The sequence below is a fragment of the Chelon labrosus genome (genome assembly GCF_963514085.1).
Source record: "Chelon labrosus genome assembly, chromosome: 6".
Lineage (NCBI taxonomy): Eukaryota > Metazoa > Chordata > Actinopteri > Mugiliformes > Mugilidae > Chelon > Chelon labrosus.
Window position 1 is genome coordinate 23,178,516 of NC_140342.1, and position 25,273 is coordinate 23,203,788.

At 42.3% G+C, this 25,273-nt stretch overlaps 3 protein-coding genes across 3 annotated transcripts; 1 reads left to right on the forward strand and 2 right to left on the reverse strand.

Annotated features, from left to right (window-relative positions):
• Window positions 1-226: 226 nt before the first annotated feature.
• pip4p1a (phosphatidylinositol-4,5-bisphosphate 4-phosphatase 1a) lies at window positions 227-18,827 on the reverse strand (the record flags this gene model as incomplete). Its single annotated transcript, XM_084547111.1, has 7 exons — window positions 18,488-18,827; window positions 17,273-17,466; window positions 13,440-13,546; window positions 10,519-10,624; window positions 5,105-5,157; window positions 2,893-2,983; window positions 227-370 (listed from the first exon to the last, which is right to left on the reverse strand). The coding sequence occupies exons 1-7, from the start codon at window positions 18,603-18,605 to the stop codon at window positions 227-229; spliced, it is 813 nt and encodes a 270-aa protein (XP_084403237.1). The 5' UTR covers window positions 18,606-18,827.
• A 1,860-nt stretch (window positions 18,828-20,687) lies between these two features.
• Window positions 20,688-23,631, reverse strand: dnaaf6 (dynein axonemal assembly factor 6; the record flags this gene model as incomplete). The annotated part of the gene is made up of 6 exons (XM_084546128.1): window positions 20,688-21,897; window positions 22,105-22,190; window positions 22,632-22,728; window positions 23,064-23,169; window positions 23,262-23,328; window positions 23,536-23,631. 6 exons carry the CDS (start codon window positions 23,629-23,631, stop codon window positions 21,768-21,770), a joined length of 582 nt encoding a protein of 193 aa, XP_084402254.1. The 3' UTR covers window positions 20,688-21,767.
• Window positions 23,632-24,102: 471 nt separating this feature from the next.
• LOC311488843 (MICOS complex subunit MIC26-like) lies at window positions 24,103-25,112 on the forward strand. The gene has a single exon (XM_084545700.1). The coding sequence runs from the start codon at window positions 24,274-24,276 to the stop codon at window positions 24,871-24,873; it is 600 nt and encodes a 199-aa protein (XP_084401826.1). The 5' UTR covers window positions 24,103-24,273; the 3' UTR covers window positions 24,874-25,112.
• The last annotated feature ends 161 nt before the right edge of the window (window positions 25,113-25,273 follow it).

A 25,273-nucleotide genomic window follows, 5' to 3' on the forward strand; every position in this document is an offset into this window, starting at 1 on the left:
AGAAACACATTTAACTAAAAGGAACGGGACAAAAGGAGGAGGAGGAGGAGGAGGAGGAGAACTTATTTTTCCTTCTGGAGCTGGATTTAAATAAATATTGTGGTTTTTTCTCTTTTCTTTAAAGCCATCTTTCCTCCTGACTGTTGGGTTGTTAGAAGTGAGTGAGTGAGTGAGGCGTCCCCCCCCTCCCCTCCCCTCCCCTCCCCGCCCCCGCCAACCCCCCTCTTTATGTGTAGTTCTGGAGGGGCTGGCTGACCCTCATGCAGGCCCAGTAGAAGGCCCGAGCCAGGGTGACGAGGACCAGGAGCAGCAGCACGGCCCACGAGGCGTAGATCCCCTGGTAGGTCTGAGCCTTCACCCACGTCCCGGCCTGAGGAGAGACGACGCAGCACAGGAGGAAGGTTTAGGGAAAAAAAATAAATCATCAGAATCCCTTTTAAAGAGAAATGGTGAGCACGTTCTGAGCAAGCTGTGGTGATTGTAATGAGCCAGCTCACGTCCAATCAGGACTAAACGGAAAGGAAGCAGCTAGAGACATGATTATGGTTTAAAAATGTTTTCTGCACGTCTCATTTTACACATTTACGTTGCTTTAATCTGCAACGAACTTCAGCCAAGAACAGAGAAATTTTCTTTGATAACACACCGATCAGCCGTAACATTAAGACCACTTACAGGTGTTAAATGAAGACATGAATCGCACTCGATTATCTCGTCATCACGGCACCCGTCAGTGTCAGTTTCCTGAGGCATCGACTCGTGCCCTGTTTAGAAATCTCCTTGTGTTTTCGAGAAACTCTCTGAGAGAGCACCGTCGCTGAATTTAAAAAGAATTTAGACGGAGGAGAGCTGCACAAAGGCAAAGCAGACGTGCCAACTAGAGGTAAAATATAGTAGAAATAGCACAAATCTCTGGAACCAATGACAACATTCGTTTTAGTTTAAAGTAAAATAGTTTGGGAACTGAAATATCTCTAAAATGCATTGATATTAAATCAAATTGTCCTCAAAGTTGGTATTAGAAGCAGGAGAAATGGGAAAGTGGCGACTGGTAAGGACCAAACTGAGATGACGACTGGGTCAGAGCGTCTCCAGGTCTGCAGTGATCGATAGTGGTCCGGTAAATGTATCATGGGCAGGCAAGGCTCAGTGACCCCACCATCCTGGCTGCTACTTTGACACGTACCACCTATCTAAGCATTGTTGCAGACCATTAACACCATTTCAGATGACTCTTTTAGCAGGATAGTGCTCTCTGCTAGAAATCAAACAGTCCAGGAATAATTCGAGGAATACAACAACACCAACGAAGAGTTTGAGGTGTTGACTTGTCCTGCAAAGTCCCCCTCAGATCTCAGTCCAATCGAGCATCTGCAGCAGTCAAAGGATCTGCTGCACAGATACCACAGCACCACCTTCAGAGGTCTCGTGGAAAAAGCAGAAGCTACTGGTTTGATGCTAATATTATGGCTGATCGATGTCAAAAGAGGCCGAGGTGATGATGTAAACCGTTCGTTTCAAACTCTTAAGGATAATTCGATATTTCAAACAGCAACACAGACGAGACACTTCCTGATTAGCACCTGCACTGCTCAGACGAAGTGAATATATTTCATATTTGATATTTAAGAGTGACTGAGGGATGAGAGAGAAAATAGCTCACTCCCCCCTATCAAGTATTAAGCACACAGCTGCTCAGAAGAAAATTATTTAATGAAGATGGCAAAAGTGACTTTGAGAGAACCCCTGGGGATTTTCTGAGAATATGAATTCAAACACTAGAGAGAAGGCATTTGTATAAATATGCTCTTCTCTCTTCTCCTGCTTTGACTCATCACGTTCCTCTTTATGTTTCACATAAACATGACCAAACCTAAGCTTTCTTCTTCTTCTCTTGTAAACGATTGTCAATGATTCAAGCTGCTCCGGGTCGTCCAAACAGTTTAACTCCCCTCGTCCAGGATGTTAAGGCTCTTTTATGGCGATGAATCCCAACTACCGTTCGTTTAATAAAGTCTCTGCTTTTTTTTTTTTTTTAAAACATTTTTTTATTTTATTCATATTTAAACGTCGTCTGGAGGAGCTCTTTGATCCGACTTGGGTCCTTGATGTTGAAAGGTTGCTGATGCAACGCACACCTCTGAAGATTAAACTGTCAAAACGCCGCGCGCTCGTTGCGCCGCTCATATAATTAAAAGAGCAAATTTAATAAAACACAAGGAGATGCCATGTTGTGACATTTATTGCGAGCGCACCAGCAGCATTACGCCGTGCGCTTTCAGTACGGCGTGTTTAATGTCTGCACGACTGCTCTTCATGCTGCCAGGCACGTATGCCTCCGACTCGCATGATTCCGTGTTCATCTTGCACCCTCTGCTGTTCAGGAAGCAGAAACTATAGATCTCTCCGTGCATTATTTTTACTTCAGACTGTCAAAACAAAAAAAATCAGTGCTCTGCATGAAAACGAGAGCGACAACGGGAAATATAGAAGGCAGTGTGAGCCTCGACAGATTATATGCATGTCAAGCTGTGAGGAAGGGAAGAAAGAGAAGGTCAAAACTCTGCAGACATGTTCCTTCTGTTTTATTCTGGGCTGGTGCTTCAGCCTGAACGCAGCTTACAGTTAAAGTAGGCTGTTAGCGGATATCTCACTGACAAATGGAGGCCTGTCACACGGTGTCTGCAGAGCTGCCCCCAAGGTGCACAGCCTCCATGTTAAACAAGTGACAACAGAGGCAGAAATTCTTATCGCGCCGCTTCTCCCTGCTCGCTTTGTTTGGTGCGAAAATGGAGGGTTTTCAAAATAAAATGTACTTAGATAGATGTCTGACAAGTGGCTAATTAGAATTTTTTTTTTTTTTTTTTTTACTACAGTCACATCTGGACTCACCATCAGCCCGGCGGTAGAAACGCTGAATAGCAAGCAGAGTAGAAAACACCACAAGCTCCGCCTCCTGGGATACCGCTGACCAATGGAGGAGCTGCAGACGAGAGGAGAGAAGAAACTGATTTAATTTAAATATGTTAAACACTTGCTAGCTTTAATAAATCTCCAGCATCCGCGCCTAATGCTGCATTCAAACAGAACTCGTCATGATCATAACGTGGGACGTCCTGTGCGAAGACATGCTCGTTAGGTTCATTGGTGATTCTAAATTGGCCGTAGGTGTGTATATGAGTGTGAATGGTTGTCTGTCTCTCTGTGTTAGCCCTGTGATAGACTGGAGACCTGTCCAGGGTGTACCCCGCCTCTCGCCCATTGACAGCTGGGATAGGCTCCAGCCCCGACCGCAACCCTTCACAGGAACAAGCGGTTACAGAAGATGAATGAATCAATGTTTTTGTCATGTTTTAGGGAGTGAGAATGTTTTTACTTGTTTGTTCGTCGCATGATTAGCATGCGGTGAGCTAGCTAATTTGCATTTTATTTTATTTTTTTAGCGTCACAGTGTGAGAGCACGTTTGGGAGTTTGTGACAGGACTGATATACACCCTCCTGCCAGGAATAAACGGCCAGTGGGAGCAGCGGTTCTGTCTCCGCTTGGTCGTAATTAACACACTACTGCTACACTAACAAGCGGGAAACTTAACGTTGGAGACGCAAAGGCGAAATGAAAGGAGGGGAGGCTGCTGGAGTTCACTTGTGAAGACGGTGAATGCGACACCATTTGAAGGCTGGAGCATCTAAATGGAATCCAGCCGTCGTTAAATTATTTATTCACATCTGTGCTTTTCCTACTGACAACGAAACCCATGAGGGGTTTGTTTATTAGGGCTTTGCAACGGTGGCACATCTGCAGAAATGTCCAACTCCAAGTGCCTAGACTCTATCCAGATCCTGGGGCTATTTTGGATTTAACAAACAAACAAAAAAAGTCTAAAGCTGCTCATGAGGACTGCGCCATTACAACCAACACACGGGCGGCAACTCTTTTCGGCACATTAAATGTCGAAGAAGAAGAGACAGAAGAACTTGCTGCAAGTCCTCTTTTTAAAGTTCGAATCAAACGTTTTGTACAGAGCTCTAGTATCTGACATCACCCTGCACCGGCAATCACAACGGCAAGAAAGCGTAAGAAAGCGTGCTTTACAAATTACAAATTACTATTCGGTTGACAACTGTGAGCAACTAACTAACTTGTCCTTGTACCAGTCGTCTGACGTCAGTTGTCGTCTTCATTTTCGGTTTTGGCCAAGAATTTTCATATCGGTTCATCCCTAGTTGACAGCTATTGTGCCCCAGGATGCCAGAATAGTCAGGGACAAGCAAAGGGGAGATTTCGCATGACGGCAGATGTTGATTACTGCAATAAAACACGCAAGAAGCACGAGAAAATGGAGCGGTGGGATCCCTCAAGAAATGGATTTGTCTTGTGTAGTGATCACTTTATATCAGGTACAGAATCCAGCGTTTTCCAAGTGTAATGTCTTGTTTATTTAGCATGTTTTTAACACGATGTCCAATAGATTTCTTTTCATAAAGGCAAGTTAGGCTAATGTTTATAACGTGGATTACAAAGGGGTGTTGCTTATTCGTCTCTAAAACGACTCACAATGAGAAAGAAATTAGGGATTAAACAGTTACTTGTTATTGTAGTTGCGTTATAAGGCTCCGTGATATATAATCTGTTGAGTTTTACCTTGTATTGGTCAATTTCTATCTGTTTAAAGTGCTCAGTAAACTCTGACAGCCTTAAATGAGAGCTGGCCGCCATTCATTTCTCCTCAGAGTTTTCCAGCCAATATGGTGACGTCAACACCTGATGATTCCTTTCACTTACTGTAGGTCTCGTGAACTTTGCTCACCACGTTAAGAAGCTTACAGAGCCAGCGACAGAGGAATGTGTTTTGTAGAAAAGCTCAAACAATATCCATCATATGTGGAACAAAAAAGGCTTTAACAGGTTTGATTCACAGAAAAAACACAGTGCGTGTCCTTTCTGTGAGACAGCCTCGTGAAGCCTAAATCCCCGCTCACCGTTTGTCAGGTTGTCCCCTGAGCAAAAGCTCCTAAATGGCTAAACGCCAAAGGATATAAAAGCCGAACATAAACGTACAGTGGGAGCACGGGTGTGATGGACGATTTGCTTATAGCTACTTACACTTTCCTGCAGTGTGGGCACCTGGCCAGCGTCCGGTCCGTGAACTCTGTCCACTGAAATGACAGAAGATGCCGGATTCAGTCCCGGAGACGGGAAAACAAGCAGCGGAGGTTATCAACGCTTCAGATACAAGTATTAAATCCACTAATCCCTTTTGATGTGTTTTTGCTTCCGCTTGCACCTCATCCCTGGGTTCATAATCAACATAAATCTGTCTTGTTCATTGCTCACGACATAAAAAAAACACACAGATTTGAAGAATTAAAATGCACCAGGTAAAAATAACTAATTAAATAAAAGTCCTTCACTGCCTGTTGATGAAACGTGTTAATGGAAGCCAGAGTAAATTGTTTTGATCCATTTGCCCCGTTGAGAAGGTTTTTCTATTAGCGACCTGATCAGAAGAATAAGAGGGAGTTATGGAGGGGACTGTTCTAACCACTTCTTAATGCTTAATACACAATCAGGCATAACATTATGACCACCTTCCTAATATTGTGTAGGTCTCCCTTGTGCCTCCAAAACAGTTGTGACTCATCAGAGAATGGACATGGACCTTCTGAGGGTGTCCTGTGGTGTCTGGCAACACAATGTTGTTAATGGGGGGGCCTTTGAGGGGAGGGGCCTCTGTGGATCATCCCACAGATACTTGATCAGTTTGGGATCTAGTGAATATGGAGGCCAGGTCAACACCTTGTGTTGTTCTTCATGTTTTTTTAAGTTGTTCCTAAACTGCATCCTGCTGGGGATGGCTGCTGCCATCAAGGAGTGTCATTGCTATGGGGTGGGGGTGCCTGGTCTGGTCTAGGTGGGTGCTACATGTCTAAGTAACATCCACACCAATGAATGCCAGGTCCAAAAGTTTCCCAGCAGAACATTGAATTGTCACAAGATGGTTGATGTTATTCACTTCTCCTGTCATAATGTTATGGATGATCGGTGTAATTGACCAAATTCAGCACTACATGGAGGAAGAGTGCTTTGCTTTTATATTTCAAGTACAAGTGATGAACTTGAAGATGAACTGAAACACGCCTGCTCACACCATTTCAGACATTTCATTCAAATTCTTGAGCCGAGAGCTGCACAAAAAAATAAAATAAAAACTCTCTCACAGAGCAGACACTCGCTCCTTAACGCCAGGGTGTGATACATCTGCTCGGCGGGGTTTACAGAACAACATTGTGCATGCTGTACACTCGTCATGTTGTGAGAGAAAACACTGAAAAGGGAAGAAACATTATCAGCAGGCCCCTGCGATAAAAGATTCACTGCGACGCCACCCAGGGCACAGATCTGTATCACGCAGCCTGGCAGGAGGGGTCCGGCCCGAATGCTAAACACACCGCTCCATCCGTCTCACCTCCTTTCACGCCTCCGCTCTCCTCTTCCTCTGACTAACGCCGACCATATATCCAAACCATCTTTACCTGTCCTGCACATCGTTAAAAGAGGAGCAAGAATTTTCCTTTTTACTTCACCCTTCGCAGTAAATAGCCACGATACATCAGCAGCAGAGTTGATAGGGCTTATTGATCTGCGCCGATAACTCAACATTTGCTTGGCCTGGCGCTCACGCGTTTTGGCTTTTCAATAATTCACCTGCAACAGTGCATTTCACAACAGAGAGAAAAATGCTTCAGGTGGAGGAGATAAAAGCAGCACTCGAAAAAAGCCAAAAACAGACAAAGCAGTTTTATTATTCCTCTCTCCTGTACGGTAATACATAGCCTCTTGAAAACATTTTAGTTCTTGGCTCTCTACAGTGAATATATATATATCGGTATTTTGCACATTTACACCTCTCAAAGAGTCAACGAGAGGTGCAGACCTGTAGCAGAGACTCAATAGAAGGTGGTTGTACTTCTTACTCACCATCAAAGACGTTGATAAATCTTTGCTACTACACATTTAACAAAAAGTGGTAAAGCCCTATTTAAGGCAGTATATTGTGAAAAGAAAACGGGAATAGGAGACAACTTTATCAGACTGTGTCTCCGGCATAAATAATAACTTGATTTGCTCAAAAAAGCGATAAAAGCGAGTATCTTGGGACGGCCGTTGCATGCAGAGATCCGATCATAAATGGTCACTTGTCACATGTGGAGATGTATTTAAGTTAATTCAAATGTACTTTGACTTGTCTACTTATGACCGGATCGTAACAGATAACAGTGCTGTTCACGTATCACATATAAGTGAGTAACAAATAGCCGTAACTGAGCTTAAAAGGCGAGCACAAGGTGGCGAAGGCATCCAGGAGAAGTTAGCGCTGTCGCGATTACAAAATATTTGAGTCAAGGATGGATGTGGAAAAGCAGGCACAAATCAGCAGGAGTGATTTATTGTGCCGCAGTGTGACCACACATGTCAACGTCACCTTCACCTGTCGCCTGCCGCTGCTTTTAAACGACTAAATCCTCACAGAGACAGTTGTGTATTTTAATTCTCGCATTTCATCCTTTGTCGATTAAAAGCCTCTGACTTTCTGCTATTTGACCAGCGGTGCTTTTTTTTGAGACCTAACCAAATCAAAAATGTATATTTATTATAATAATGAACGCCGACGTCACTTACAGTGATTATTCACAGACCAGGTTTACCCCCACGTCCATGTAGCCAGCTGTCACTTTACTACAAGCTGACACTGCCGCAATGTGGTTAAAGCTCAACCTGCAGCAGTTTTTTTTTTCCTTTTTTCTTAAATTCTCCCGTGCAACCATGAATGTAATCCTTCTGCTTTAGAAATAAGCCAGATAGATTAGTTTACTCCTTTTTAGTAAGAGTTTTAAACCTTTGAATATCATTAAAATAACATTAACAACTAAAAAACAGGATAGAAACATCTATTTCCTCCCTTTTATTAATGAAAAGACGCTACACTTGCTAGCACACAGGCCTCCAGTGAGCAATTCTTGTTCTATGATAAAGCCTAGAGTGCAGTACAGGTGTACTACCTACTTATTTTCTCTCTGAGTTATTTCTGGACACTTCTTTGTCCACTTCCAGGTTCCCAGCCAGGAAAACCAGCATGTCAATATGCTCGGCGGTGAGCCCTAGAGCGTCCAGCACTTCTGATAATGCCTGATGTGCTGAACACTTGTTTTGAGGCTCAGCTTGAGGCTGCAAAGCACAGATACCGTCTGGCAAAGTGTGCAAAAAGAGCTAGCAGGGCGGCTGAACGGGTTCTTCCACCAGGCGAGCGGCGCCTCAGAAGCACTTATTGTTTCCATTTGGTTTTATTTATAACGAGAATTCAATTGTGAGATGGTCAGCAGGGGGGTATGGACTGAGTTACCTCGCCGTCAGCTTCACCTGCCTCACATCTTGACATCCTTTCAAGTCGGGTAGTGGACCTTTTGGAACCCTTTTTTTGTTTTTTGTTTTCTTTCCACCCCTCCCTCCATCTTCCTACTGCTGCTCAGAGCTGCTTCAAAGACAGAATTATTTCTTTCACCTCTTGCTCTATGGTAACAAAAGTGCCCTTAAATCTTGCAGTGGTAAGGACAACGTCCAGCAGTCTGCTTTCTTACGCGTTTTTATTTTGTCCTTCGTGTCACCGTTCCCCGTCCTTCGCTATCAGACAGGAAAATTGTTTCCATTTCGGAGGCGGCGCGAAAAATAATGTGAGGTCCTCCTCTCCACATAATTCATCACCCGTGTAGCGGGCAAAAGACCTCTCTGATAGCTTCTAGTATTTTCCACATCTCTGTATGTGGCCGTCCAAACCATACATCCTCTAAAGATGTCGATGTTTGTCATCTGAGATAATCTGGGAAGCCTTGGCCAAGGAGATGTGACTGAAGATAGAAAGTGGATCTTTGTGCTCAGACTATTTTATTACATGTGCCGTTCTTTAGGCTGGAGCCGATGCCAAACGAGGACACACATGACATATATATCCCAAAGAGAAGCAGGGAACATTATAGTCAACAAAACCAAGGGAGTGTTAAAAGAAGAGATGCCCCTGTAATTGACAGTACTTGTGAGCTTACGCGTACTGAAAGAATGGGGAAAGAAACATCTCCACTGTAGTCAAAATTAAATTTCCTTGAGGACAAAAAGCTGAGCAATTTAACCAAAAGTGGATATTTTCTCCCTTCTCCCACCTCATTGTCTGCTGAGAGTTGAATGAGAAGATCTACTTTATATTAGTCTCATATCTGAGTAAAGCCTGAGTTATGGTCAAGTATCACATCTACACCAGAGGGATCGGCCTCCTGCAGCAGCCTGACGTGCACCTCCCCAGAAATATAACTACACGTTGATGCAGACGCTAACGGATGTGACTAATCCAGAATGCGTTTCCTCGTCTCTCAGTGGTCGGACAAGCAAAGAAAATTCTCCCTCCTACATGCCATCTACATTTATTAGCTCCAGCTCCTACATGAGAGGCTCAGTTCCAGTCGTAACCAGGTAGCGCCACTGCACAAATATGAATCCTTACACTTGTGTAGCCTGCTATGACATAAATACACATTTTTAAACCTGGTTGTACGACATACGGTTGCGTAACAGTACATGATGCGTCGCCATTGAGTAAAAAGTTGGCAGTTCTTTTGGGTCTTAAACAGCTTCACCAACTACTGCAGGTTAATCAACAGTTTTAAAGAGGAACTACTGCTTTTTTACATCCTTTTTTACTCACCCATATAACTTTAGTGTAATTTGTATTCCTTCGGGAGATATTTAGATCTGTGTATATCCATATAGTGGGAGTGAATGGGGCACCGAGACGCAGCCTCTAAATAACGCATTATCTGCCGCGAAACTCGTTCATTTCACCAATATTTTGTTATGATATGCTAGTGCTATTCCCCGCTGAGTCTGGAGTTACCTGTTATCATCATCCAGGGTCTGTAGATTGACCTACAGACCCTGGATGATATCTTCTGTCCTGGATGATGTCATCTCTGAGCGCCGCACACACCCTCGACGGTTTGCTTGTTTACCTGTAATTTGCTACTGCTAGTTTTTTACAACATGGCTGAATATTTTTCCAGTTCTGAGATTGTGGACGAACCATAGCTCAACAGGGAATAGCACTAGCGTACGATAACAACATATTGGTGAAATTAACGAGTTTCGTGGCAGATAATGCGTTATTTAGAGGCTGCATTTCGGTGCCCCATTCACTCCCACTATATGGATATACGCTGATGTAAATATCTCCCGAAGGAATACAAATAACACAAAAGTTATATGGGTGAGTAAATGATCGTATTTTATGCCAGAAATAAGTTCCAGGTTGTAAAAATCAGTAGTTCCCCTTTAAGGCAAATAACTGAAAATGTTGAACTGATCCTTTAAATGTCAATCTAACAATAACAGAGACAGTTTCTAGTAAATCCTACAGGGATTTGCTATTTCATCCATTCTTATTAAATGTTATTAAAAGCAGAGAGAGCTCATACCAGGAAGGTGTTGCTGCAGTGTCCACAGGAGACGCGAGCTCCAGCTGGCTGGGGTTCAGGACTGGCCGGACCAGGATGGACCGGACCCAGATTTATTATCCTCTTACTGGAAGGAGACAGACAGACAGACACACCAAGTCAGCATTCGCCGACACCAACGACTCAAGATATTATTCAGTGTAAGTGCATGCTAATCACGCCTGGTGTTGCGAGCGGCGGTCTCGAAGGCTGACTGCAGTTTTTTCCTTTATGGAATCCATCCGGCAGTGAATCCTCTCATTACCACGTACACTGCTTTTCAACAATCAGCTTCCTTAGACACCGGGAGAGGCTCAGAATCAAGGATCAGACAGCGGCGCAGGAGATACGTCTTAGTTTAGTCAGCATGTCTGGTTTGAATGCAAAACAGTGATACTGGAGGGAAACTCCTGAGAGCAATTCAACGCAGGGAAAGTCACCTGTGAGGATGGTGCTTCGGCAATATTTTATCGAGCAGATGTGTAAACTCTGGTTAACTGTGACTGAACAAACTTGACAAACTCTCGACTTTAAAAGTTTGCATGTATCAGCATCTCTGACACAAACTTCACAGTTGAGATGGAGCACTTTATCATGAGGTTGGAGCACAAATTAGTTATAATTCCTTATATAAGGCATGCAGTAATGTCTTGCCTTCAACTGCATTAACCATAAAGCATCTAAACAGGTAAATCCTTTCGCCTTGAGCCTGACTTCATGATCTGCATTTAAGGTGACAGATGAGTTATGGGCTGCAGATCCTCATGACAAAAGGTTTTAGGATGCTCGGTTCAAAATTACGGATATTTACATAGCAGCATGAATTTTAAAATTTGGAGAGAAAAAACTAAAAGATGGCTAAAAATGTTTCTCTTGCATATTTTATGCCTTGGGCATAAACAAAGAATCTTATCTCTCTTGCCAATTACGCTAGGCTGCAGCAGCTTGACGTTCAGAGGAGCTGCCAAAGCTGTGCATTTTCCCGTGACTGACATCAGTCTAACACAAAAAACCCATACTGTGAAATACGTTCTGTGGGTTTTTGCTCAGCTAATTGCCTGTCAGAAGTCGGGTGAAACTTCGTAAACAGTCGCCGGTCAAGTGAATAACACTGATTGCCTCGTTATCGCTTCACCTGTCAGTGGGTGTGGTGTATCAGGCTGAAAAGTAAACATTATGACCTCAAAGTTTTAAAAACTTCATGCTCAAAGTTGAGGTTAGTAGCAAGAAATATGGACAAGTGGAACAATTTGAGGAACTCCGACAAGGGACAAATTGTGATGGCGAAAAAACTGCAGCTCTTGTTCACGGTCTGCAGCGGTCAAGGAAGGAACAGTGGTTAACTGGCTGCAGGTTCATGGGTAGCCCTGCCACCCTTATGAACACAACGAGTGAAAGCTGGCCTGTGTGGTCTGATTTAACAGCTACTGTAGCTCAAATTGATGAAAAAAGTTGAAGCTGGTTCTGATTGAAAGGTGTCAAAATCATAGACTGTACATAAATATGGACAATGCGTCGCCACTTCCTTGCATTGGCTAAACTGACGCTATTTTTCGGGGGATACGGGCGGCGGCATCTTGTGACTTTGCAGCCAGAGTCTGCGCAGTACGGCCCGAAGAGTGAAGCCATGCGGCGCCACGATACCGATGACCCGACCACACTTCCTCCAGACTCACTCACGCTTTTGTTTAATACACTTTAATACGCTCTGCTCTACCTCCACCAGTTACAAGGAAATGTCGGATTATACACTGTACTTGTTTTTAATTTGTCTTGTTTTTTTACAACTCTCGCGCTTTACGGAGCGGTCGGCATGGCAACTGGTAGTCGTCATTATGTCACATCCTGTTTCTATAGCGTCTAATAACTAACTAAAATGAAACTTATCCAAAAAATTGACACTTGAACGTGCATCGACATTATATTAACTACCTAACATTCCAGAAAAAAAATTATTTGACGTGTATTTTAGTGTTTTAGTTTGGTCCAAGTCCCGCCCACTAACATGGAGGAGGCGGAGCTTATGACCTATACTGCAGCCAGCCACCAGGGGGAGCTCTACCTGCTTTGGCTTCACTTTAGAGGAGCTGTTCTGTGGTTCATCTTTATATACAGTCTATGCTCAGAAGACACAGTGGATCATAGATTTGTTTTGTATGGTGCTGTAGAGTTGCAGACCAGCCAGGGTGTCCATGCTGACCCCTGTGGACCACAAAGCAATGGAAGAAGGTTGTCTGGTCTGATGAACCATGTGGAGAACCATCCCCTTGGCGTTGCCATAAGAGCGTGCTTGGTGGTGGTACATATCAACACATTGATGTCAGGACTCAGGTTTTCCAGGAGAACTTTAATGTGTTATTCACTTCTCTGGCAGGGGTTTTAATGTTGTGGTACATGCTATATGCTGACATTTAATGTAACTTATCAGACACTTAAATAAATGTTCGCCTGTTTCTCTTTGAAAGCCACTTGCATGCTCAGACTCAGATTATAATATGAATTAATTTGTACAACATGGGCATTAGCTCGTCTGCAGGAATGTAGTGCATAATTAAACGCGGCAAGATGCAGACTGAATATCTCAACGTAATCCTCTAACCCTGCATAAGATATGGGCCAAATTAACAGATAATACACACACCGTGTATCACCCACACATAATGCTGATGAAATGTTGGAAGTGAGACCCGTGATGCAGCTGTCCTAATGAGGCTGCTACTTCCTTTTCCGGCTCGCTGAGCACTGCATGTAAACCGTGCTGGGAGCATAGCCTTAATTGAGGGCGCCGCTGTTCCCACTGCACCTTGTTTCCTCTGCTCCACTTCTTTCTCCTCAGAAAGGCGCGGCGCTTTCGGTGTGCGCACACACACACACTACATCCACAGACACAAATAATTACTCACCAATATGGTCGGGGACAGGCGATCCTCTGAGAAGTGACTTTGCAGATGAGCAGACAGTTGCAGGGGCAGCGAACGTACTTCTTCCCCGCCGGCGCATTCTTAATGGGCTGCAAGGGGGAGACGGGAACACACAGGGGGAGGAGATAAGGAGACAGCAGAACAAACGGATTGGAATAGGGATAGATAACAAGCCAATTATTCTTGATGGACGAGAATTAACCAATACCACATGAGGGAGTGAGGTGTTCCAGGAGATACGGGAAGTGACTGGAAAGAAATCAAGCCGACTAAACTGGTGGTGATTTATCTTGTGTAGAGGTAGTCTGAGCTGAAACTTCAAGCTTCATGCATATAAACAAGATGTCAGACGTTCACACACAACTGAGCCACATACATTTGAATTCACAATTTAGTTTTTCACAATTTCTGACATATATTCCTTGAAAACTTTCTGTCTCGGCTCAATAAGGATCACTGCTTTACTCAAAGCGAAATATGAATAAGAGTAAGATTACGGGTGTTTCCACACCTTTGTTTGTTCCAACTCTGATAAGTATTCTTACAATGTTGTGTTTGTGTTGATCTGGCAATCAAGATAAAGCTCTGACATGCCCTCAACGCTATGTACTTGCCAATACTTTTGTGATTGGTGCTGATTTTGCAAATAAAACACATTTCTGGAAATCAGGAAATCACCAAATCAGAAACAAAGCAGCGTTTACCGGCGTTTGTTGGCTTACGCACCGACATTCTGTGTATGAACAACACGCTCAGTTTGTTCAATCATCTAGGCAACAAGTAGAAAACAATTACATACACAGGATGAGAAGGGCTCTGCTGCTGCCAGACATCCCTGTCAGGTGCACATTCTGCCAAATATGCACTCAGTAAACTACTTAGTTAGATTAATTAGATTGAAGTTGTATCGGGGAACGACTGAAACCGGGCCGAGACCGTCCTCTCTCACTCGGCTCAGCTCGGTCCATTTGTTTCAGAACACGGAGTGATTGCTGTGTTCAGACCAGAACAAACGAACCGACCTGAGAGATAAAGGCTCCTGGTTTTGGAACGACGACGACAGGGCATTCCTCCTACTGGTTTGAGGTCAGGACTTTGTGATTGCCACTTCAATACCTCAACTTTGTTGTTCTATTTTTGTTGTCCATTTGGAAAAACCTCTGCGACAAAGCTTTAAATCCTGGTTGATATCTTGAGATGTTGCTTTGGTATATGCAAATAATCTTCCTTCGCGACACCATCCATTTTCTTAAGTGCACCAGTGCCTCCTGCAGCAAAGCAACTCCATAACATGATGCTGCCACCCCCATGCTTCATGGTTGGGTCCTTTACGCCAATTTTTTTCTTAGTTCTTGGGCTGATTTCCTCAGATTTGTCCCAAGAAGTGAAACAAAAAAGGCTTTAATACATTCACAGATGTAGCTGTATAAAAGAACTGAGTGTACGTAAATTTCTGACCCACTGGAATTGTGATATATTGAAGATGATATAATCGGTTTGTAAAAAAAGTGGATGTGCTAACTGACTTGATAAAGCTATAGCTTAATAGCATGAGATCTAAACTTCCATCTTCAACGGTATAGCTATAAATATCAGCAAAGATGACCAAAAAAAGACGTACAAACACTTTACAGATCATCGTTGGTTAATTGATCTGGCCTCGTGTCCAATCAGGCAATTATATTCTTATAAAATGAATCCTGTAAGATGTATTTATCTTACAACCAGGTTTATGTACCGCTTGTGCCGGTACGGCAAGACAAAATCCGTCATCCGAGTTCACAGAGAGGGAGGGAAACTTTCACTTAAACACCCCCTATATGAATCACAAGCCTTTGCCGCCTAGTATGAAGAGAACATCCTGTGTGTCCGCCTTGCTGATGGCTCTCTCCAGTGCATCATTAAACTCTGACTAACCAGATCAGATGGAGCCCTGCGTGTTTCCGGTACCATTATAAATTCCTCAAACAATGCATGTGGGAGTGGAGTTTATGTCTGCACTCAAAAAGAGACGGAGGTAATGACGGGGAGTGAAAAACCAACATTAGGAGTTATCACTATAATGTTATAATAATCAGTGTTTGTTTAAAGAATAGTCTGTGGACTGCAGTTTGTATTACTGTTGAACTGTGTCGCATTATACTTTTATTCAGCTCATTTTATAACAGAAATTAATAGATTTTTTAATAAATAATTGAATTCTTTGATAGTAAATAAGTCAACGACGCCTCTAACATCTTAACACACAAACAGCTGTGTCACTGCCGCTAAGCGACTTCCGTTTATGTGAAGATCTGTGGCAGTCAAGCAACTTCTAATATTGTTTACATGCAATTACTTTTACTCCCTGCTATCTCACCCCTGCTGTCAATTAACGCTAGGCTGGGTAAAACGATTATGTCACGGCTTACGCTAATAAAGACAATGCAAACAGAACGTTTTTTTAATCAAAACAAATAACTGAAGATACGAGAGCAAAGCGGGGCTCAGACGACAGGCAATTAAGGGGAGCCTTCGCAGATATTCCTCTCTAATCTTAAATGCAACACACACACACTACAGGATATCATTAAGATTATTGTGTCAGATCAGGGAACATTGTGTTTAACGCCCGACATGATCGCATGGGGAAGCGGATGTAAACCAAACAGAGACTGTGGAGCAACAACTTGCTGGTTTGCAAACTGCCAATCGAAGAAGAGGAAGAAGACGAAGAAGAAGAGGAAGTTGCAGTAACTTTGTGATATAAACAGAAAGGCCTTAGAAGGCTAAATAAGTGTGACTCAAATGCGCTGTTATCACAGGGGGACGTTATGTGATTTAGAAATTACTCCCCTACATTTGGGTTTCATGTGGCGCACACACACACACGGGGGGGGGGGGGGGGGATAAGCACACTCTTGTGTTTTACTCTAATCTACTGATATTATCCCTGGTTATGACGTCTCTGCTATTTTCAGCTTCCACTTCACTACACGTCAGAGGTAATTTTATACTTTTTTACTCCTCTACACTTTTTTTTTTTAAACTTTAGCTACTTTGCAGATTGGATTAATAATCGCTTAAATTACATTAAACTCCATTACACTGAGGTAGAGGCAGACGTATAAAAGGCGCGGACACAATAAACTGACCTCAATAAAATACCGTCAGTGAGGGATACTGTGATTTCACGTCAAGTCGAATGTGTCTGGACCAAAAGGTTGCACTTGAACACACCACACAGACAACAGTTCGTCTTTCTCTCTTCATAGTAACAGGTGTAGTAGAGCTGCTATTAGCTGGGAAGCCAGGAGTCGGTCAACTTGCAGTGAAAATATTTGTGTACATGAATGACGAGATGAGTTAAATAAGTAAAACAAAAAGAGCTTTCTGTGTGCCCTTTCAACTGTGGTTTAGTGTACTTTCGCCACTTTAATTTCTTGTCCTGTGCACTGGTTTGCTACGCTAAATCAGAGTGATTTCTTTTATGACTCGTTTCGTCTGCGATTCAACATGCTGAACTGGCTAAAAAGACGCCACAAAAACAAGGGACACAGACGCTCATCAAAGGTTGGACACCGGCAGACTAAAAACCGTCAGCTTGGTGTGTCACGGCCCTTAGAGGCTCTTATTTCATAAATCTAGAATCGCTAAAACCAAGCCATGTAGGCGATACCACAAGAAGTCAGTAGGGAAATGTGCTTTTTTTTTTTTTTTTTTAATTTGTGTGGAAGAACCCTTTACTAAAATATACTGGTTGAGTATTTGTGCGTGTAAACAAGAGCAGACTGTGCACATTTTAGCTCGCTTTTCAGATTTGCCTCGCGACCTACCGTTGCTTCGTTGCAAACCCCACACTTGACCACGTGCTGGTGGATCTTGCCCTCCACCGAGATCAGGCTCTGACACACCCTGCAGGTAATAACCGGGGCACTGCCGCTCTCCGGGGAGGTGAGCGGGGAGTAGGGCGGCGGGTCCTCCCCCAGGAGCACCGAAGGCTGCGAGGGGCTGGGGAACGGAGGAAAGCCTGAACAAGGACGGGGAGACAAGGAAGGAAGTGAAGGGAATGAATACAAAAGTAGTGAAGAGCGGTGACAAATGGAGGATTGTTGAAGGGAACGCCGAGCTGCGCAGTGGAATGGAAAAAAGACTCAATTCCCATGACAAGGAGCCGCTCACGATAAACAGGATAATAAGATTTGGTCTCGAGTTCAACTGAAAGGAGCTTTAGAAGAAAAACACTCCAGGAATGCTGAGCAGGGTTAGTTTCAACAAGGGAAAGTCTGTGTATTTGTGACATAAAAAGTTAAATCAGAGAGTAAATAGGGCATGTAGAAAACCCCACTAAACACACACCACCTGCTCGGCTTTTTTTTTTTTTGAATAAGATCCTATGTTTAAAGCAATTTGTGCGGGATAAAACAGAATTAAGAGCCACATCTCATGCTTTTTCTATTAATGCACTGAGGCACTTCCTATCTGGACGCTCATTGGTCGCATCCCTCTCTTGCAGCATCCCTCTGCAGCCCCCTCAATGGCTTCCCTGTGTGTCAATCATATCAGGTGTTTCTCGGATGCTAGCCAGCTAGCTAGCTAAGCGGTGCAGTTACCTAGTTTGCGGGTGCAGCAGGCGCCCGTCAACTGCACAAATACATGCAACAATTCACGTCTGGAGCCGTAAATAAAATGTAGTTTAATGATAATAATCAAACTGAGCTGAAATCCGGAAGCTTTGCGGATAGGTTTGCCGGTGCTAGCCAGATCTAGGTGTCAAGCTAATAGAACGGTTGCTATGTTAGCCAATTAGCATATTCCCTCCTGGTTGCTATCATTTATGAAAAACTGCACATTTTATCCAACTTATCTTATATAGGTTAGTAGTCTCCAGGCTAAAGCTATATTCTAAACAAACACAAGCTGAACAGGACGGCTGTTTGTCACTGTCAGAGCTAACCTAGCATGCTAAGCGGAATGCGCTGTCAGTGAGGCTAACGCTAGCTAGCTAGCTAGGCTACATGAAGCTAGAGGGGAGCACCATGGATACTCACTCTCTGGTTTGTTGGTCACACTGTAGGTCGCTGCGCCGGGAGACACGCCGCCGTTGCCGCTGCCGAGAGCAGCATCTCCCTGGTCCGACAGCAGCGGGGACCTCTCGCCGTCCGCCATACCGAGACCGAGGCGTGAGGTGGAAGGGGGGAAGAGCGGGAGCGAGATTGCAGACGGACACGGTGTGGTATTGTTGTGTCGGAAATGCGGGCGTCACATGATCACTCCGCCGCCGCCGCCGCCGCCGCTGCTGCTGCTGCTGCGGTAACGATGCCCGGGGGTGTGGCACACTGCACACCCGGGGGATGCTCCACAGATGCACTCACTAGAAAATACACGGGAATTATGAGACAGCAGATACTGTCTGTTTGTCTGCTGCTTAGTTCATGTTAAAGGAAAGTAACTGACTACTAAAGAATATTTATTGTAAATAGTTTTTAGAAAATTTAGCCTCCTGTAAACACAAGGCAATACTTTAAAGAGTTTAAAATCCAATAACTGTAATATTGTATGTTATATGCAACATTAATAGATTAGATTATACTTTATTTATCCCACAACGGGGAAATTCCCCCGTTACAGCAGCAGAAAGTGTAATATACACCACGGAATTTGAAAAATAGAAAGGCAGAAACACAATAACAAGGAAAAAACAATCAACAAAGGAATAAGACACAAATATACAAACAGTACTGGTTATAAAAAGCAGCCTGATGTGGGGAAGTTATAGGAGAGTATTGCAAAGTATAGTAATCATGGTATAAATAAAAAAAATATTGTAAGAAACAGTAACAGTGCAATGTAGCATGGTGAAAAACAATTGTAGTTTAAGTAATATAAAATAATATTGCGAAGTAAGTGGTAAAAAATAAATATAAATAACAGTGCAAGGTTTTATACAAGATAAGAAAACTAAATATCGCAGTGTAATGTGACCTGAAAAATTATATAAAAAATATTTCAATAGCTGTCTAACACTTCTTTTCAGTAATATTTCCTTAATGAATGGCAATTTATATACTAGTATTACACTTTTATATACGACCAAAGACTTTTACACCATCATCACTGCACTATTGGACTACTCTGCACATGCTCACTTTCTATAATCTGTTTGCACAGTACTATGTGCCGAATATTGCACTAGTCTAGTAACTTACATAGCCACTGCTTATTGTTTATTTTTGCACTGTAAATTGCTCACGTTACCTGTTTTTGTATCGCCTAATTCATCGTCTTCCCATCTCCTCTATTGTAAATAACGTTATGCTACGGTTCCTGTTTATAGTCTACTAACATTTAACGAACAAATCCGTCTGTATAATATGTTCATAGTACCTCATTCAATCATTGTGTATATCCTGCTCACTAACCTGTATATATGGTCTCACCTGTACATAGGTTCTGATCTGTAAACATTGTCCATAAGCTGTAAAAACCACACTTATTTACCATAATATTTATGCCACGTGCACTTTCTGCCTATTGCACTTCTGGTTAGATGCTAAACTGCATTTCGTTGCTCTGTACCTGTACATGTGTAATGACAATAAAGTTGAATCTAATTGTGAATCTAATTGTAAAATATTTTCTCAATAGTCATAGCTTGTACCTTACTATTGGTTTAATTCTGCACTTGCTGCTATTTACACTTCTGGTTAGATGCCAAACTGCATTTTATGCAATATCAATAAAGTTGAATCAAATCTAATTTGTTGTTTACTTTTTGCATATCAGAAATTGCTTCACATTTTAATTCATACAAACAACAGCTAAGTATTCCTTCAAGATGTCCCCTATAAATTTTTTTTTGCTTCTGCTGTATAAATTATTGGAAGAGAGGCCTATAGCATAAAATGTGCGACCATATTTGTGTTTCACTTCCTGTTTAGTTCCACTGACACGTTTGCAGCTTTTTTCATTTCCCTCTTCCAGCCGCAAGATTATTTCTATACGTTTTAAGATGCCGCTCATCCAGGGTGAATGAAGGGTAAAATTCAAGCTCATCCAAAAACTGCGTGGAAACGTGTCTGAGACGACTATACGCTGGTCTATAAAAATACACTTACTTGCCACTTCATTGGGTATACTAAGGTAAGTAAATGTGTCCTAAACTAGACCTGAGCTTCGTGAAGGTTATGGTGTTCAGCATTTGTTTAAAATCTCTGAGATAACTGTTGATTCAACCGTGTGTTCATTTAGAGGTTGTGGATAGTATAACTACTGAAGTGCATTGCGTTGTACTGATACATACAACTCCATTAGTGTAAAGTTCAATCCAGTTTAACAGGATCACAAACTACATCCTCCAAAATGATCGTACAGTTGAATTGCCACTTTTCTGATGCTTTTTCAACACAAACTGAACATTATAACAGTCATGAAGGAACCCAGGACTGTTATAGTAGAATGCATTTGTGTTCGATAGCAAACCTAATGAAGTGGCAAGTGAGTGTATTGTGTATTCATGTGTATATTTATTAAGATCCCTTTCAGGAAAATTGGTTGCAGCACACAGTAAATAACAACACCCCTGTAAATAGTGACCAACAAATAAGACTAAGAAAAAAGTACACAAACTTTAAAAAGTTCCTATTTAGTGACGGTTTAATAATCTGACTGTATACATATTTATATTGATTATTCCTAAACTTTGAGGATGAGGCACAGTTGGAGTCTGATTTAAAACATTTCTGTCTGGAGCGCACACAAGAGCTAATTATGGAAAGAGACAACACTGCTTCCATAAAGATTTGTAAAATAATCAGCGTACTATCTACATTAAATGTATTGTATATACCTATTTGCACAATCTGTTATCAATAGTTGTTCCAAAAACATTCGTAACTATTCACATACTACGCCTTTTGGCCCACAATGTGTGCAAGCTGAGAGATAATGAGCAATATTCTTAAATCAGCAATCATGTATTTTGCTTGAGTCCTTTAACCATCCTTTAAATTATTAAATATGCTTAATTGTTTTCCAGATGACTCATAATGACTAGTTCATCTGCACACTTATCGGTACAGGCTATGATGATATCATCATCATAAAAAAGGAGGGTAATAACTGTATACTACTGTATGTTTATGGTTATCGAATGATAAGAGAGACAGAAAATAAGTCAAATATTAATTAGAAATGCATAGTTTAATACTCTCATAGTATCTGCTGTAACACATGAACACATATAACATCAGATACAACAGAAATACATATCTTTTTGTTTTCAACCAATAAACAATGTTTAGTGTTAACTCCATCTTCTCAGTTCTTCTTCTAGTGCATGTTGATAAAGTCCATCGGCCGCTTCATGAGCAGAGTCACCTCCAGTTCGTCCCTCTCGCTGAAGAACTGGGCCTTTCCCTCCTGACTGTGGACGGGATGGGGGAGATGGAGTCCTAGTTTGCTGAAGAGGTGAGGAAAGACAGGGATGAAAGAAAGAGTCACGGATGTGTCTTGCGTATGACAGAGGAAGATGTAAAGAGCTGCGCTCACATCGTGGCATGAGCTCCTGATTAAAAGGGAGATGTCTGGAAAGGGGAGCTTTCGCTGCTGCTGCTGCTCTGTCATGAGGGGATTAAAAATAAAAGGGAACGTTTTCAAAGCAGCTTACTATTTTGGTGTCCGAAGATCGAGGAACTTTTCTTTGACATCTAGGACCACATCTGTTGCTTTCGTGTCTGGTAGTTTGATTTTTACCTGGGAGTGGAGTAAAAGTGTGATTCTTTAATATTGTGCATATTTTCATCTTTAATTCAAAAAGGAAATAAACTTCAGACTTTGTAATATCACTTTTGCTTCAGTTGTAATGTAGGATTTTGACAAAGTCTAAACACGTATCTGAGGCTGTAAAAGTGTTGAAATGATCTTCCTGGATTTTGTAATTAAATGGGGGAAAAGTACAGTTTGTAGTATTCTTAAATTAACTTTGATTCAATTTTCTCAATATATATTTAATGTGTGCTCCTCATACTGTTCACAAATAGTTTTTTATTATTGCTGAGTCTAAAACCACTTAGTTCTTAATATATATCTTCTGCAAACACCTGATGTTGTCGAGTTTTGTGTCTCTTTGTGTCCCTGATCACATTCTGGTTCATTGTATTTGTGCATTTAGTGAAGTAAATATAAAAAGGTTACCAGCATGGCTTCACAGCACATTGAGGATGGATCCTTTCTGCTTAAGCCCAGGAACAGATCCTCAGTCCCTACACTCTGCTTCAGGATTAATTCATACCTGCACACAGAGGTTATAAATAACACAATGTTGAGCTCATTAAAATCATTTGACATCACACGAGAATCGCCGAAACAAGCGGGCAGAAGTACAGTAGTACTGCATAGTTTGTTTGACAAGTATTTGTCATAAATAATTTCATCACGAGAAAGTAATGACATGAATACCCCTACACAGGGCAGTGTTGGTTTTCAAGTTTTGCTCAAATATGCACAGGGAGTATTTTAATCTCATTCTAGGGTGAAAGGACGATAATAAAGGGTTTAAATTTTGGTAAATTTAAACCCTTTATTATCGTCCTTTTGTGCATGTTTGATTCTTCCCTACAGTCTTACTCGGGTTGTGGTCGTGGGTCAGCCAGATCGTCGTACTGGGATCCCTCAGCCACCTCTTCGTCACTCCAGATATCTTTGCTGTTCTTCTTTGTGTAGGCCGTAGACGCTAAATAAACACATAGCACAAAATCAGTTCACGCCATTTGTAATTTTACATTTCCCCGAAGAATTATATTGGAGAATTACACAAAGCGTTACGTTCTCTATCTTGTTTGGGCGAGGGGCCAATGTGTCCTGGACCCAGCCGTGCACATGCTGTCACATTCTGTTGGAATAAACTGATGTTATTGTCAGAATTACATAAAAGTAAGCAGAAACTTCATTAAGTGTAGTTCAGACTGATTTTACAGTGATTTTGAAGCAACCACAAACCTATATAAACTAATCATTAGGCTTTAAGTTCAAAGACCAAGGGACTATATGTCTGTTTTTTCTCTAAAAATGAATGCATATGACTGCGTGCAAGTCTTACTTCACAGTCTTCATCCTCCTCCTTCTCCTGCTGAGTTGATAACAGGTCAGAAAGAGCCTTTAGGTTCTGGAAAGACGACGCTCCAAGACACTCCATTCAGAAAAACTATAAATCTACTCGTTTTTTTAAAATTTTTTTGGAACTTCCTTCCAAATACTACCTAATACTACCACATTAAAACCGCAGCAGAAACTGTATAAACAATAAATAGGAAGCTAAACTTCTAAACGATTAAAAACTAGTCTGAATTAGCCGGAATTAGCATCTTTTGCTAACATCGCATTTGGACCGTTACTGTTGACGCTTTCCGTTTCCAAGGAGACGACCAGGCTCTCAGTCTGCCATGACAACCAGTGACGTCAAACCTATGCGTCGAACATATTTATAAAATTGCAGCAGCTTTACATTATTTATTATATATTTTTTAATCTTTAAAAAAACACAACGAATTTATGAAAATTATATATATATTTTTTTTAATTTAACATAGGTGTATAAATACTTTGGAGAAATAATAATGAAGAAAACGTTTTATCTGCGTATAACATTTTTCAGCTAACACTTTAGGTAAGTGCCTGTAAAATAAATAATAATACTAATACTAATATATAAAATAACCGCAGTATATTCCTGCGTTTTCCGGTGAAATGAAAAGCGCTTTGTCAGACATCTGAAAGGCGGCGTCGTAAGTTATGTCCCTGTGCGGACTCCGTACTGCATGCATGGCCCAGAGGGATCATGTTGAAGGTGAGCGGTAGTGCCATGCCGGGAGCGCTGAGTTTGTTGCCGTTCACCGTCTCTGCTGCCACCGGTGACGGGGAAAAAGAGGTCACGGCCCCGTTAAACCTGGACGAGCTGTCTCTGTACACCGCTCCTCCTCAGCAGAACACGTACCGGTACGTGGAGCCCGAAGCGGGTCAGCTGGAGGACAGTGTCGCCACCCTCCGGAAGTCAGTGGAGCCGTACACCGCTCGGTGCCGGGACACATATGACAAAATTAAACCCCAAGTTCAAAGTGTCGTCCAGTTTGGGAGCGACGCTTACGTCTACTTGAAGAGCCCCCCGAAGGACTTCTACCCCCGGGCGGGAATCATCGGCTTCACCGGAGTCGTGGGACTATTTCTGGCCAGAGGCTCCAGGTTTAAGAAGCTCGTGTACCCGGCGGGCCTGATGACCGTCTGCGCCTCCATGTACTACCCGGAGAAGGCTGCAGCCATCGCAAAGTCAACCGGAGACTCCGTGTACGACACCGCCGTGCAGGGCTACGCCGCCGTGGAGAAGATGCTGAACCCGCGGAGCAAAGCTGAGAAGGGAGCCGGCTCAGAAACTAAACCGTGATGACCCCAGTGTCACTCTGCAACAACTGAGCAATAACAGAGCATTCATCAGCTTACACCCGGTTACTGTAGATTGATTAATCACCCCGACAGACCGTGATCTGTGTGACTTTTTCATGCCCACTCTTTGCACTATGCTTCACATGTAACTCAGGCCGGGCATGGGGAGGGGTTTGCAACATGATTCACTTCTGCTTTTGATTTGAATGTATATTAATGTAGTCTTGCAATAAAATCAAGTTTTACCGCTTAATTCTGTGTCTCGAGTGTCATAACATCTGTCACACGTAAATTAAGACGATTGGAAATCAGCTAGACTAGAAACATTAAAGTGAAAATGAGTTCCATTGATAATCTGAGAAAATTATTTGCAAATACTTTCATAATGAGAGAACCAAATA

What these genes read in the sequence shown, in the direction of transcription:
- LOC311488843 (XM_084545700.1), top strand. Translation starts at nt 24,274, where the DNA reads ATGTTGAAGGTGAGCGGTAGTGCCATGCCGGGAGCGCTGAGTTTGTTG.